This window comes from Corvus brachyrhynchos, unplaced genomic scaffold, assembly GCF_000691975.1.
Source record: "Corvus brachyrhynchos isolate BGI_N302 unplaced genomic scaffold, ASM69197v1 scaffold223, whole genome shotgun sequence".
In the NCBI taxonomy this organism is placed as follows: domain Eukaryota; kingdom Metazoa; phylum Chordata; class Aves; order Passeriformes; family Corvidae; genus Corvus; species Corvus brachyrhynchos.
The window spans coordinates 4,308,895-4,324,955 of record NW_008237174.1 but is presented as its reverse complement, the minus strand read 5'-3'; the positions used below and the strand labels follow the sequence as shown (position 1 = coordinate 4,324,955).

Sequence of the window (16,061 nt, the reverse complement as noted above, 5' to 3'; positions counted from 1 at the left end):
TGCAAGGCACACTGATTCCCTTGGTGAGCTTTCCTCTAAGCCCTTTCATGCAGAAGCAGCCAGGGAAATTTAAAAACTGCCTGTGGTCTTATTTACTAGTCTGTCCCATTTTTGTTGAGAAACATCAAACTGTAACTTCTAACTCAGGGAGAGTGAGAGAAGAGGCAGGAGGGCTGTGAGGGACAGCTCCTGATGTAGTCAGGGTGCGGTGCTGAAGCCAGGAGGAAATATTTGGTCACTGCCACAGCAAGTGTGTGTGGTGAAGGCAGCAAATCTCACAGGCTCCAATCTCTGCTGCCAGGCTACAGTCAGTGAATTTGTTGGAGTCAAACTGGAATAACTAGAAATCAGAATTTCTAGACCAGTGAGCCATTTGCTGGCTCCTCTTCTCTGCAGAAAAATCTTCGTCACATAAGGAAGGTAGATATGAATCTGTTGTTGCTGGATCTGTTCTGCTTGTGTCTTTGCATCTCATATATGTAATCATTAGATCAGCTACAACTTTTTAAAACACTGATATCTATGAGTATTTGTCTATATATGATCCATCAATATATCATAGAATCATGGAATGGTTTGGGGTGGAAGGGACCTTAAAGACCACCTTGTTCCACCCCTGTCATGGGCAGGGACACCTTTCATTATCCCAGGGTGCTCCAAGACCCATCCAGACTGGCCTTGAACACTTCCAGGGATCCAGGGGCAGCCACAGCTTCTCTGGGCACCCTGTGCCAGGGCCTCCCCACCCTCACAGTAAAGATTTTTTTCCCAGTGTCTAATCTAAACCTACATTCTTATAGTTTGAAGCTATATGGCAGGTAAGAACTAAATCCTACTTTCTCTTCCTGGCTGGAATATCTTTCCTTGCACTTGATTTTGGGACTAGCATCAGCTGCTTGTTTTCTTTTTCAGCGTGGTAGAGGACTGATGTTTAAAGGTTGTCATAGCACAAGCAATAACTTGCAAATAAGTGAAAAAGCCATTTGTATCAGTTAAGCTTTAATTTTCAATTTTTTATTCCTAGTGGATCTTGTGTGTAACTAAGAAAAAAACCCTTAAGTTTTGTGCATCTGTGTTAGGAGGCTTTCAGTGTCCTAAATCAGGGAAGGCATAGCAGAGTGTTTGACTACTTGAGACATATTTTTAACTAGACTAAGCCACCATGATTTGTTGTAGGTTTTCTAAATTCAGGAACAAAGATCATAGAGGTTATTAAAAAACCTGCAAAGGTAATAAAGGTTTGGAATTATGAATAGAATTAAGTTATAAATAGAAATTATTTTTATACGTAAAATAGTAAGTAAATATTGTTGTCTTTTCTGTGACAAGACATAATTCTTTGCAGAGGGTTGCAGAAATCTTAAAGATGCCCTAGCTCGTATTTCTGATTTTTCAGGAGCTCTTCAAGGAATCTCTAAATTAAATATATGATCACATTATGACTGAGTTATTAGCCAAAATTGTTTTCTTGTATATATTTATGAATTGTCACAAAAAGAAGAAAATTACAGGGTGGAAAACTTTAGACTCTTTTTCTAGACAACTTGTAACTTGTTTTGTTTCTTTGAATCACTGCAATTTCACTGTAAGTCATTAGGTTTAGACTCACGACTTGTGGAAGGCCCATCCTAAATTCCGAATAGGTTCTATAGGCTATTTAAATTGCTAGAAAGAAAATGCACAGTCCGAGCCTGCAGTGACTTGTGTGTCTTCTCAGGTCACTGCACAGGAGATGTATATTTGCTGTTAAGAGAGAGTGCCAGGACTTCATGGTTACTCTGGTTGGGACTAACGTGGAATACAATTTTCTTTCCTTCCTCTTTTATTTTGTTAACTAACGACACACAAAAAGTAAAAAATCTAGATTGCATGGAGGGATGGAGGAGAGGAAAGGCAGTCAGGAATTGCTCTCTAAGGAGGCAAGGGTAATTAGGTTTAGAAGCCTTTTTTCTATTAAGAAAACAGGCCTTGCAGCCATGCAGGCTGATGATGGGCCCAGCCTTGCTGTGGGCACACTCAGCACAGCTACTCTTAACTAATATTTCAGACCCTCAGGAAGCTTTATTATGAAAAAGTGGAAGCGGCCATATCTAATCCCGTTATACCAAAGGGAATTGCTAAGGCTGCCCCACTCTGGATGTGACGTGCAGGAAACAAGGACTTCTCTTTGGAATCTGTGAACTCTATCACCAGTCTGTACCTGTGATGACTCAGGACCGGGCTCACTGTCCCTGTGTAGGGTATGTATTTTCCCTGATTTTCCCAAACTCCAGCCAGCCAGGGGATGCTGTGCCACTGAAATAGGGGTGTGAAGTCTGATGTCGCCTTCAGTACTTGCTGTGTTCAGCCTGGCACAGCAAGGGCTGGAGGCAGAGATTTGGATGTTCAGGTTTGGCTTTTGCTTGTCACTTAGACTTGTGAAGTAGGAGATGAACCCTTCTGAAAATTGGAAAGGACTGAATTGCATCTTAGACCGCTGATGTTGGGTACTTGTGTGGCTAAAGAAGTGTGCATGGGGAGTTTGTGATGTGCAGATCAGACCTGAGGTAATCAGTGGAACATCTTGTAAAAGAATGAGATTGAGCCTGAGGAGCTGACAAGGAGGGGAGCTCCAGACAGAGCAGAAGGCAAAAAGAAGTCAGGTACATTGCTGTGTGTGATGAGATCCCATACATCACTTACATGTGCTAATGCAATTCATAGGCTGGTGATTCAGCATTAGGTTTTTCCCCTCATACTATTTCACATTTTATGTGTGTAATATGTGGTATATTCATCCCTCTCTTTAATATTTTATCATCTTTTATCACACCAAAATGAAAGGGGAAAATAGATGGCTATTAAATGTAAATACCAACAGCTCTTTGAAAAGTTCCCTTTCCCTTGCTTCCCTTTCTCAGCAGCAGGATGAAAAGTTGTGTAGATGCTCTAAAACTGGACTGGAAAAGTCTTTTGACATGTGGCATGTTCCTTCCTAGGAATTAGCAAGAGAGATGGCAGACATGGGCCAGATATTTAACCTTTGCCACCAGAGGTGTGTTAGTGTTTAAAGGTTATGGTACAGTAAATGAGAACATCCCAATAATCAGTGAAATAAAGATGACAGAACATTACCTTTTATGTGAAATTCTAAAATTATATTTATTGGCCAATTCACAGAAAGTGCCGTAGTGACCACAAAAATGACTCTGGCTTTTATACATGTACAGATGTACAGAACAAATTTTAAAATAACAGATCTATTTCAAATATGCATTTAATCAGTCCTGTGGAAAACATGGATACTAACAATGTCAAATTCATTGTGCATATTGGCATGGCTTTTATGAAATACACCACTATGCCATGGAGGGGGTTTTGTACAACTTCTTACTCCATGTAAAGTTAGGGTTTGTGTACTGTACTGTCTGTCAAAATTTGCTGTACATTTTCTTTAAGAAAGGGTTGGTTTGGTTTGTTTCATTTTTTTTTTTTTAACAGCTGATTCATATCTATTCAAAAATCATGTCATATTCATCTCTTTAATTGCATATAGTCATTTAATTCATCGTACTGCATAAATTGTATAGATTCATGCTTTCAGAAATGCATTTAGCATCTGCAACAAGACATTTCAAGACATGGTTTATGGTTGTTTCACATCCACAATAAGATATTTCATGTAAGAGCATCTTTCCTGGGCTGAACAGTCTGTTGGTTTGAGACACGTTTACAGAGTACAACCGTTGTATGTACAACCATACAGCATATGTTTACTTAATCCCTTCTCTGGTATATGTTTTATTATCCATAAAAGTGGCCACAACTACACAGAATTTGGACAGCTAGGAAGCAATCCCAAGCTACAAAATACATGCTACCAACTGCAGTTACTGCTCCTCAACAAAAACCAATGCACTAACATGGAAGCAATCTGGGAAATGGCGAACTGTGTGTGAAAAATTCTACATTGTTGCAGGCAGATGAAATATCATTTTTACTGTCAAGAGATGATGAAATATGAAATAGAATTGTCCCAGCCAATTAGAGCACAGCTGTTACATTTGGCATGATGAGATTATTTCTCAGCTCTTTGAAATCCTACACTCTCAGTAACATATAAAATATTTAATAACTACATAGTTAATTCTAACTAGAACAACCCCTTCCACCAAACTGCAACAATATTCAGGGTGCATGTCTGATTCCTGCTCTGCTGCTCATCACAAGTCATGTTTTACAGTTCCTTACTCAGGAATTCCTCTTCCTTTTCCTCTCCTTTGTGTTGCAACCTCAGCTTGCAAGGTTCATTCATCTTCCCCTGTCTGTCAGACCTCGGGTATTCCTCATCCAATGGCTCATTTTGGGAAGGTGGGCAGAGAAGTGACAGGAAACAGCCAATGCCAAGGCAGTCATTGTTTGCTCCTGTGACCTAAACCCACTCCTGGCAATTCATAATTTCCTACAATATGGTTTGCACAATTTACACCCACTAGGGACTGAGATGTGCTGAGGGAAGCAGAGAGTTCCCTAAAGTCACCACTGGAGCCCTCAGTGTTCCTGCTCTCCCCTTTACACCAATCCTTGCAGACAGAGCAAATGAAGAAGAAATGAAATTCTATTTCACTTGGGTCTTAGTGATGCAGTGGCTCTTCAAGCACAAGGATTTCAGTTCTGGCTTGGTGTTCAGGTACAGGAGGCAGGAGCAGATGAAGGAAACACATCAATGAAAAGACCCAAGCTGACTTTGTACGTTCTCCCCGTTTGCCTGTGTGGCTTCTGAGCTGGAGAACACAGGCTTGAAAACAAACCCCAGAGTCATCATGCCAGCAGAGACCAGAAATGTATCACAAATTTGCAATATAAAGGTAGGCATGGCAGTAATCAGAAGAGTTTGCACAATTCTATTTCTTTGCAGCAGTTAGTGCCTGGCTGGAAATCTTGAGCATTTGTTTTAGAAAGTAGGTGCATTCTACTGACATTTGAGGAGAAGCAACATTATCTGTCCTAAATGAAAGTACTAATAGTTGCTGTTTAGTATAGGGACACTTAAAAACATGGGCACATGATTGACAGTGTCTGTTTTCACATTAATGACAGTAATCTAATTTCTAACAAATTATGCTTTGTCTAATTGTTTGGCTGGCTCCAGTGTTTATTGGTTGGCTTTGTTAAATCATTTCCACGTAAAAGACACTGCTAAATTCATATCGTATGAGAACTTATCCACTGATTACAGAAAAGATTTTTTTAAAAATCAAGTTTCAATTTAAATTTATTGTTTAACCTTTGACAACTTATGCAGTGACACACACCAACACAGAGCACCTTAACAGAGTGAACTGATCATGACACATTTAAGGAAATACCAGGGGATTTATTTTGTGTATTAAAGACATTTCATGAAAAGGTAAGAAATACAAGACTGAAGGAATGAATTGGGATGAGGAGGGATTCACAGCTTCTCTAGTAAATGACCAAAGGCAATGAATTTGATAACTATCTAAAAATATTCAAAGGATATAAATCATGGTTAGAGGAACTATTTAGAGTGGTGCAAAAGAGTATAATTGGGACTGAGATAAAAATTACAAAAAGGATTATTTAAATTCATTTTCAGGAAAAGCTTTCTAATGGTGAATTCTAATAGACTCTAGAACAATCTCCCAGGGGAAGCAGTAGAAGCCCCAGGCTTAGAAACATTTAAGTAGGTTGAAGCACCCCCATCCCTAACACTAAAAAATATATTCTAGTAAAGAATTCTGCACTGTTAGCATAATACTCGCACTACATTTTCCTTTTTTCTACTAATCTTTATTTCTAGGATTTGGTAAGTCTAGTATGAACTTCTAAACACACGGAAATTGAGATGAAACAGTTCTTAGGAAGCCTACCCATAGTGTGAATTACCCTGCAAAGCAATAATCCACTCTGGTGTATCTTCCCATCCCTGTCATGATGACCCTTTGAACAGAACTGCCTGTTAACCACAATCAAAAATTTACTCAACTGGTGGTGCAGTATTTGTAACCGAATATATATAAAAACCCCATCTCTTTTCAGATGTACCTCACACTTTTACATCAGTCTGGGGAGAGGCCAACAATAAACGTGCCAATAGTTGATTCTGAGAATGGAGGCAGTAACTTTAGCTCTCAGATTCATTCAGGAATGGTCATTATCCTTGAAAAGTTTTCTATTACGTATATTTTCAAAAATCAGGAGTCCTAACTATGTGGCCACTTAGGAGATTGTATCACTTCAAAAAGTTTGCTTGGGGGCCTTTTCAGTGTGGAGTATAGTCTGCCTTGGGTGTCTCCAGCTCCTCATCAACCTATGGATCTCCAAAACTAATCAACACAGCTGTCAGGGGGCAAAAGTTCCATTTCTTACCTCAAATTAAACTGTGTGGTAACTGAACCCTCAAACTCAAGTTACAGAAGACACAATGTTTGCCCCAAGTCCCCGTGGGCTGGCCTTGGCTCTAAATTTTTCTACTTAGTGCACGCCCAGTATAGCAGTACCTCTCATGGCCCTGCTGCCTTCCCAGCTCTGCTGGAGGTGCTGTAACTGGAACTAAAGGAGGCAACTTCAGCATCAACAAGGCTAAAAAACTACAGGGTCTCCTTCATCACCAGAGCCCCCACCTCCCCATGGGAACTGTTATGTGATTTTCTTGTATACACACATATGTGTGTACACGTACGTGTCTGGTCACCTCAGAACCCTTCGACATCCTATATTCATTCTTTTTCTTGTTCATCATGACAGTGTCAGTTCTGGCATGAAAACAGAAAATGTTTCCATTTTCTTACTATTTGACACTCGAGCTTTTATGTGTCTTTCTTTTCTACAGGTATAAATTTCAACTTTTTTCACATCACTGTAAATCTTAACTCCTTCTGTTATTCATGCAGTATTCTCTTCTACCTTCCCGTTCACTCTTCCTTAAATAATAATTTGGTTTCCTAAAGGAACTGACTGTAGTTGATCCATTCCACATTCCAAAGAGCATGCCTAGTTAAAACAGCCATCCACCTTTTCATCTACTGTACATTAAGCAGTTTGTAGACAAGGATTTACTGCCAATTTCAGTACTGGTTTGAAATGTCATTGTAGTCACAGACTTGGTCAGGATTGTCTGATCAAGTCTTTTGTATCTGTATATTTAGGGGAGGCAGGAGTAGAAAAAAAAAGACATTGTAATTTTAATAACTTTTTGCCATTTTTTCCCCCTTAGTATATCCTGAAACCTTTAGCCAGAAATAGTTTTATGGGTTATTACACCAAAAGACACCTGAAAGAACTTTATACCCAGCTGGGAAGTTCAACACCTCTGAAAACCCATGACTATCCAGATTTTTACAAAAGGAATAGGAAGGGCTGCAGTAAAGCATTTTACTCCCATTAAATTTTCTAGGTTTCTAAAGCATGAGGATGGAATACCATTGTAAAATCTTTGTTCCCTATTTGGAGGCAGCTTCTCTTTGCGTTTGGCAAGCTTTGTGCACCTTGCCCAGGGAAAGCTGAACTCTTTTATTGTACAATGTGCTTAACTGGGAAAAAAATTCTGCTGCTTCTTTGTTCTCAGCACAGACATAAATAGTGACAATACACGGCCATGGAGCTTCAACAGCTGATGAATGCACAATTTCCCCATGACTTAGTACTGAAAATAAGAATGAGGGCTTTTCCTGAACTCTGTTTCACATGTCTGCAGTGCTTCACGCAGAGTGTTTCTTTATAGACAATAACTAATGAAGCACCAGCCCAAAGCTCTCCACTGTAACCATTGTGTCATTCCCTCTGCACATGTTTGGAGTGCACCACAAGGGAGGGCTCTGAGCAGAGCTGCAGGAGAATTATTGAACCACAGCACCACCAAGCTCTTTCACAGGGCTGTTCATCAACAGCACTCACAGCCTTCCAAAGGATGCCAGCAGCACTGTTCCTATTGCCAGCAGAGACAGGGACACCATAACGAGCAAACCACTGGCAATACCTACTCCAAAGGCAGCAAAACACCTCTAGGGAAAAAGGTTACCTGCTCTGGTGCCTGCCTTTTCATCACCAGGAATGAAGTTATGAACATACAAAACCTCCTGGATTCATTTTATTCTGTTAAGTTTCAAAAATAAGGGCTACAACTGTTTATTATTTTAAACCCCTATGTTAGACAGAGGCTTATGAAATTAAAGCCCTTGCTCCCCTTTCATTTTTGCACTGTTCAAGTGTTGTGTATTTTTAATTTATGGTCATGTCTTCTTTAGAGAAAAACAAAACCAGAAAAAACACACCAGGCTTGAACCTTGCTCATTCTACAAAGGTGATGAATTATAATTACTTTCTGAGATATCACTGGAGCAATTTTCCCAATATATTGTGCAGAAATACTTCTTGAGATTGGGGGTGTTAAGAGAGTATGAATTTTTCTCTGCTGTAGCTTTAGTGGTTATCTCTATTCTTTGTGTCTTTCCTTTCAATGCTAACAAAAATGAAGCTGGATTCCAGGCAAGTCCAGCAACCAGATGTCTGATCATTGGATACACAGTCTGAGACATGTAGCTTTAGGGAACCTGATGAATTTCAGTTTACATCTCCCCTCACATTGCTTGTTATGACTTTCTTTATTTCAAAAAAAAACTCCATTTGATCCAAATGTACAAAAACTGAACAGGATCACAGATTCTGGGTGCTGTAAAGAGTACTTATGTTACAAAGTGTTGCAAGGTTTGGTGCATGCGAGTGTTGGTTCCTTTGGGAACACCAAGATCTTTGAGGGATGGGATGGCTGCTATTCCTGTGGCTGTTTGCAGTGGCACTGGAATGCTGTGAGCTTTGCAGGCTCTGGGGGCAATGAGGCTGTGCAGGAACAAGGCCTGGAAGCTTCCTCAGCTGTGCCTGAGAGGGAGAAACCTAATGCCATTCTGTGGTTGGTGATACTGGTTGAAGCATGAGGAAGATTATGTTTGTACAGCACAGAATAATGTGCTATCAACAGGAATAAATTTAGCGACTTAGAAGGTGGTTTGATTTCTTTAACAATCTTTTTGATGTTTATGTTTTGTCATTTGGGTTTTTTTTTTCTCCTATCTCCTTAGATTTCCTCACTTGGTGTAGAACTACTTTAAACAGTTGCTCTGTAAAGGTCAGCAGCTACAGGGATCACCCCAGAGGGGCATTAATCTCAGACCTGTTGTTGAAAGCCTAGATAAGGCTACTGCATCATCCAGGTTCCTCCCAGCATTTCCATTATTTTTATTCAGTAATTTTATCGGGGCAGAACCTGATAAAACCTGGTATCCCCCCTGAGACTGGGGATATCCTTGTTTTGAGATACTTATTCTGTTCAGCATGTGTGAATTCAGGGAAGAGGAAGCCCCTTAGAGGAGATGTACACACAGTTTAATTCCTCTTCCTCTCTCAGTATCCACAGGTTTTTGCAAACATCCTTAATTCTGGTATTAAAATTTATATTCCAGGAGCAGCTCCATCCCACCAGATCTTTAGCTGCTGTCACCCCAGTAAAGTCTTTCCTTGTGCTGTTCTGTGGATACGGAGTGCTGTGTGTGCTGGCACCAAAACTTTGAGAAGAGCCAGTGTTGTGTCCCAGTGCACTGGGACCCTGGCCAGGGAAAAGATTAAAGCTGCCTCTGAGGTTACAGCTGTGGAAAGAGACAGCTGAGACACAAATTAGGTGCAGGGCTCAAAAAGCTTTGCCTCAGTGAAGTAAGGGCTGCTACTGCATTACCCTCTGACCATCCTTCACCTAGGGCTGCTGATCTCCTGTGGCATTATTTTCAGTTTAGGGTCAGGCAGGGACAGCTGCGGCAATGGAGACAGTGGACTTCATCCCTACAGGAGGAACTTTGTAGCCCTCTGATCCTTTCTGAGCCTCATTTTGTTCCTGAATGGAGTAAGGATGGTGCACAGGTGCTCAGCAAGCTCAGCACCACCACATGCCAGACAGGAAAACAAACTGCTCCCTCCCACTAGCCTCTGGTGAGAGCTATCATTGGGTAAAAAGCAGTCCCACCACCACTGCAAGGTATTACCTGCTGGAATGAACAAATAGCAACAGTTTATATTAATTAGTATTAAAGATGTCACGAAGCCTTCATCTCTATTTCTAATTTGAACTGGTGTCAGCCAATGCAGTAAATATTGAGATTAATGTCAACTGTGCATTTTAAGGTTTAGTTGCAAAGATAAAACACCTGTGGAGGGGGTAGAAGTGAAAGAGAAATGAGCACTATTAATCACAAATAGCCACTTAGGTAGTTATATTAATTCAGATAACATCTTCAATTTGCATTTGTAGGTTTTGCAGCTTTTTCCAGCCTTAGATTAGAACTTCAAAAATTTAAAGGCATCACTGATGTGATGTCATTTTAGACCTCTGTTGTCACCTCTGGATTCCTGATGCCATGCATTGTGGGTACCTCTTCAGAAGTGCTTTCTTTGGATACACTTGTTTATTGCTACTGTAAAAAAGCCACCTCACCACAAGACAGACATTGAGGGTCAGGAGCATAAGGCTGATGAGGAGCAGCTGACAGAGCTGGGGGGCACTCAGCCTGGAGAAAAGGAGGCTCAGGAGGGCCTTTTCACTCTCTCCAACTCCCTAATGGGAGGCTGTAGCCAGGTTGGGGGTTGGTTTCTCTTCTCAAGTAACAAGTGATAAGGCAAGGGGAAACAGCCTCGAGTTGTGCTGGGGAGGTTTAGATCGAATATTGGGGAAAATTTCCTCATTGAAAGGATGGTCAGGCACTGGAAGAGGCCATCCAGGGCAGTATGGAGTCACCATCCCTGGGGGAATTTCAAGACACATGAATGGGAAACTTGGGGCCATGTTAGCGTGGTTTTTGCAGTGCTCAATGATCTTAAGCGATCTTTTCCAACCTGAATGGTTTTACAGTTCTAAACACTTTTTTTCAGGGAGGAAAGGAGAGAATTTTGGCTTTTGATTAGGGGCAAAAAACCCCCACACGTGTGTCTTTATGCACATATGTGTGTATGTGTTCCGGTTGATTTTTAAGCAAGTAGGTTATATAAAAAAATAATTGCTGGAGAGGAGGAAATATTGTTAGAATTGTTTTAGAAAAAGTGGTATTTCTTTCATTTTCTGTTAGTAGTTTCACTCAGGAAGCCACTGCTCTCAGTGCTACACAAGTATTCTAGGGCCCATTTTGTGAAGAAGTCTCTCATTCTCATTGCCATTTTGTGAAAAGGATGTTTCTATTTATTTAAATGAAAAATGCTGCATAATGCACTCCAATGAGTAATCTAAAATACGTACAGTGATACATTTTAGTTTGCTGAATATCTTACTGCAAACCAAGTTTTAGTGACAACACACATGCCTGTATTACTTTGCTTAGGTTTAAAAAGGTAGGTTTATTTACAGTAGAGAAAATACTTTGTTTGCTTCTTGTGTAATGTACGAGTACAACCTGAAAAGATCTGCTTCCAGTAACAAAAAGATAAAAGTCAATATATTAGATGGAGAAACACACTGATGAATTCACAAACATATAAAAGAATTAAAGGCTGTCAATAAGGTTGTAAATTGCTGTTTTCATGTTGCCCTAATGCTTGCTACAACAACAATAATAATCAGGAATAACAGAAACTTTAAAATAATTTGTCTAGTTTTAAATCTGAAATTGACTTTTAAATATGTACATTTGCTTTTAAATTTTTTTTTTTTTGAGCAAAAAGATTTGCTGATATGTGCTGATAACAAGCATCATGAAGAGCCTGCTTCATATCACTAAAAAAATTAAAACTAGGAAATTATCTAGGATACTAGGATGGTAAGAAATGATCTAACATAACATTTTTGTTCAAGATATTCAGAAATATTAATTTTGTATTACACAGAAATTGTGGACATTTTTACAGTTGTTATTCCTGCAGATAAAATGTACTTATGTGGCCTTGATTCTGCAAATATTCTTCTAAGTTTAATACGTGTGAGAGAATAAAATGAAACAGGATTGATAACAAAAGAAAACTGCTGTATTGCCAGTCTTAACAACCATGTGACAACATGATTGCTGGCACAACAAATACAAGCATGAATATCTCTAATTTTAAAATTAATATAGATTTTTCTTTCATTTACTTTCTAGTTATTTAACTGCAAGGCCTAGTTGCTGTCAGTATTTCCCTTCAGCTATCAAATGCAGAAACTGGAATTACAAGAACTCCCAAATACACTATATATTCTCCCTATATCCCACGACATTCAGGAGCTGTTAGTAACCTAGTATTGAGGGAGGTGGATACCCTCAGGATTTCTCCAAGTACCCTTTGCAACATCAACCACCATTCAGGGCACTCAGGAAGGTCCTGCTGTGGCTAGACTGACTGGGAGAGGGGAGAAGAGGAAGCAGCTCATTTTAAACAGCAAATTACGAAAGCAAAAGTCAAAGATGAAGTTGCAAAGAAAACAAAGTACTCAGGAAAATAACCCAGACGAACCACCAAGCAGCATTCACTTCCATGCCATTTTGTTTCTATGCATTAGAGCAGCTCCCCTAGCAAGTGCTGCAGCATTTGGTAAGCAGAGCAGTTGAAGATGCAAAGGTATTTAAGGAAGGGGGACAAAAACCACACCACACAGACTTATCAACACATTGTATATGTAGCTCTGCTTTTTCCTTTTTTTTTTTTCTTTTTAAACAGTGTTTAAGAAAAATATGCTGTGTTACCATAACAAACTAAAATAATCTCTCAACCTCTTCAGAGTTTAGTTTTCATTTTCAGCTATTTTGGTTCCACACAGGTTTTATTTTTCCTTGTCTACTTTATAAAACCTTCTCTCAACATTAATGGCTTCAGGAAGAAGAAATAAGGGAGAATTATGAGCACAGAAGAGAGCTCACAGTGTTGTTCCTTTCTCTTGTGCACTACAGGCAGGCAGGGCTACAGAAGAAATAATGTTTTTATAGAATACAGTCAGACAGGAATTCCAGCTGGCATTCACTAAGCAAAAGGGAACATTTTCCTCATCTAAAATAATTGTTTAAATCCCAGCCATACATAGCTATGGAATAATGGGGTCACTTATTTTCCACTAGTTCAGTAAGATGCTGCAGCAAGCTAATGATTCCATGAGACAGACGGTTTAAAGCATTGATTTGCTGCAAATTGCTCAATCCATAACTAATGAGCAGCTCTACAGATTTTCAGTGAATCAATCCCATTAGAATTTACAGTTTGCGTAAGATCATATTACTCAATCTCTGGACACAGAACAAGCTGGGTTTTTTTTTTAATAACCTTCAGCAGCCCCTTCTTGTTGCTGTTTTTCTAAAACTTGTTTTAATTTCTATCAGTAGGTTGGATAAAAATCCCTCTCTTGAGGGTCTGACAGCATGCCTGAAAAAATACACTGTCCACGTCTACATAGGCACACATGCATCCCCTGTCAGGTCCTAGGTATTCCTATAACACAGTTAACATCCAAAAGGCAGGATGAGACCACAGATGGAATTCAGCATCTGTGCCCTGTAGCACTAAAGCCAGTCCCAGTTCAGAGGAGGATTATGTTTTTTACACCTATAAGAATGTGAAGTTAGATGGCAACTGGTATTTGGACCCACAGAAGTAATTCTTCATAACAAGCTGAAATCTCTCCCATGTGAAAAAAGTAGTAAAGGCAAAAACCTCTATGGATAGAGTGACAGGACTTTTGTCACACACCTGCAGGTAGAAACAGGAAATTGAGAACTATGCTTGCTAACAGATCAAGCTCTGGATTACTTTATTACTGTGTGTGCCAGGAGGTTTGTACCACATTTTCCCCCGGCTTTGTAAGAAAAGGATCAGTTCTGTCATTATCAATTACTACAACAAGATCATTTTAGGCAAAACAGTTACAGGCAAGCAGAAGTTCCAATCCTGTCAATTAATTCAAAGACTGAAAAAACACTGTATTGGTTGTTACAAAAGAGCTGTGGCTGCAGGCTGTTTGTTAGTACGGGAGTGTTGAATCATCCCACTCCAACTGCTCTTGCCTGGTGGCATTCTGTTTGTCTCCCTTTTGGACAATCACTTCCTCCTCCTCCTCTTCTTCCTCTTCACTGTCATCTGATTCAGCACTGGTTGTGTCTTCTTCTTCATCATCTATGTCTTCCTCCTCACTCTCCTCTTCTATCTGGTGTGGCTTTTCATATTTCTACAATACATGTAAAGAAATGGAAGAGAGACAGTAGCAGAAAGGTGCCTTCTTAGCAGCCAGTGGCTGTCTCAAATGAGCATTTAGAAATGCTAACATGCTGGGGAAATCTGCTTTCCATCATTATGTGATTATTAGGCATCAAATCTCATACAAGCTGGTAGCAAACATTCAAAAACTACTGTAAGAAGAATGGAATGTCAATAACCAATATCTTTGGTAGCCACACTGCCAAAATTTAAACCTTCAAAATCAGCTTCTTTAAACTATTGATGATTTCCCCTCCCTTTAGTGCATAAGTGCTTACATTAAAAGGTTAAAACCAAAAAAAGCTATATCATCTTGGGTACCTACAAACAGACATGGATGGAATGGAAGTGATGGTGTACCTGAGTGTTCTTCACCATCTTCTTTGGTAATTATATATGACAACAACTCTGAAGTTCTCAATTACATCTTAGCAAGGTGTGCAGAGTTGAGAACTGGGATGGGGTCCTGAGTTTACATACGTACAACTGAACAACTGCACCCTGAAAGAGGCTCAAACCCTGCTGCCAGCCCACAGCCAGTGACTCCTGGCAGTGCCAGGACACAATGCTGTGCCTCAGTTAAAGTACCTCCATGGGGTTGACAGTGATGGTGAGAGCAGAGTCATCCCAGTCCATCTCGTTTTCCTTGGCTCCCTCGCGCTCCGCAGAGCTGTGCTGATGGGCTGTGCGGATCCGGTACACACCCAGGGTTATGACGAACACGAGGATGCTCACACAGATGACAATAACGATTGTGGCCACACTGGGAACAACTGGAACAAAGGGTGGGAAAGGGAATGGAGTTATACCTGTGGAAAACATTGCCTAAACCCCACTAAATACCTCGTTAGTTTTTAACCCACAGCACTCCCTCCTTGGGACTGAGAATCAGGACAGACACCTGCCAAGTGCCTGGGATGACAGAAGGTGCTAACCAGTGCCCACCCACTAAGGTGGAGCAAACACAAATGGTGTTCACATATTTCTTATCCTGAGTATGATAAATTAAAAAGTGAACAGGCCCACCTTTGCTCTTTGAGCCACTTAACTACAGAAGACGAATAGTTAAGAAGTGCAGAATCAATTAGTTTAGAACAAGTGTTTGTGCAGTAAAATTCTGTTATCTCACCTGCGTGTTGACCCCTTCTGGTTACAGCTGAGGCCTTAACTTTACTTGAGACAAAATGTACATCTCAAAGCTTATATTATAAAGGTTTCAAACACTTGTGATTTGAATCTCAAGCTCCCAGAAATAAAATAATGCATTGCCACCCTATTTGCCTGTGTTACAACCTTCCTGGGAGACTCTCGAGGACTAAAGACATTTTTCCTCACTGTTTGGTTGCACTCTGAGAAGCCCCTGTCTCCACTGAGTCACAGGCAGAAATCTCTCTGAACTACTGCATGTAATGAGTTCCATAATTAGGTTAGTGGAGAACTGCTGCCACTCTCTATGTACCTCGAGGTACTGCAGTTCCAGGAGCTATAGCATAACCCAGTCCATAGCCCATTTTATGACCTTGCTCTGGAAGTCTGAAATCAAAACAATATTTAGGAACAAAAAAACCTAGTTTGCAATAGTTTATCCACTAAACATCCAGTTTCATTTTAGTGAACTGTCTATAGAATGTAAAGAAAAATACAGTAATTTTCTAAGCATGTCTGTATATAGCTACTTACAACTGACCACACTTTAGATCAGCTTTACTTCTTTACATATGTATCATTCAGCTAAAAGGATTTCAGAATCCAACTTTTAAACAGGTATCTTTGCCCTGGATTTAACTTCACTGAAAAGGTTTCAGATTTGGGTATATATTTTAACTCATATAGCCTAAAAATTAAATTAAAATATATCCTAATTCCTG

General features: G+C 39.9%; 1 protein-coding gene across 1 annotated transcript in view; it reads right to left on the bottom strand.

The window, feature by feature from the left end:
• Window positions 1-3,408: 3,408 nt before the first annotated feature.
• CLSTN2 (calsyntenin 2) overlaps window positions 3,409-16,061 on the bottom strand; it is a 415,955-nt gene continuing 403,302 nt past the window's right edge. Inside the window, exons 16-17 of the mRNA XM_017728846.1 lie at window positions 14,782-14,966; window positions 3,409-14,164 (exon numbers count right to left, since the gene is read on the bottom strand). Of these exons, the coding sequence (XP_017584335.1) occupies window positions 13,961-14,164; window positions 14,782-14,966 (389 nt within the window). The 3' untranslated portion in view covers window positions 3,409-13,960. The remainder of the gene's footprint in view (window positions 14,165-14,781; window positions 14,967-16,061) is intronic.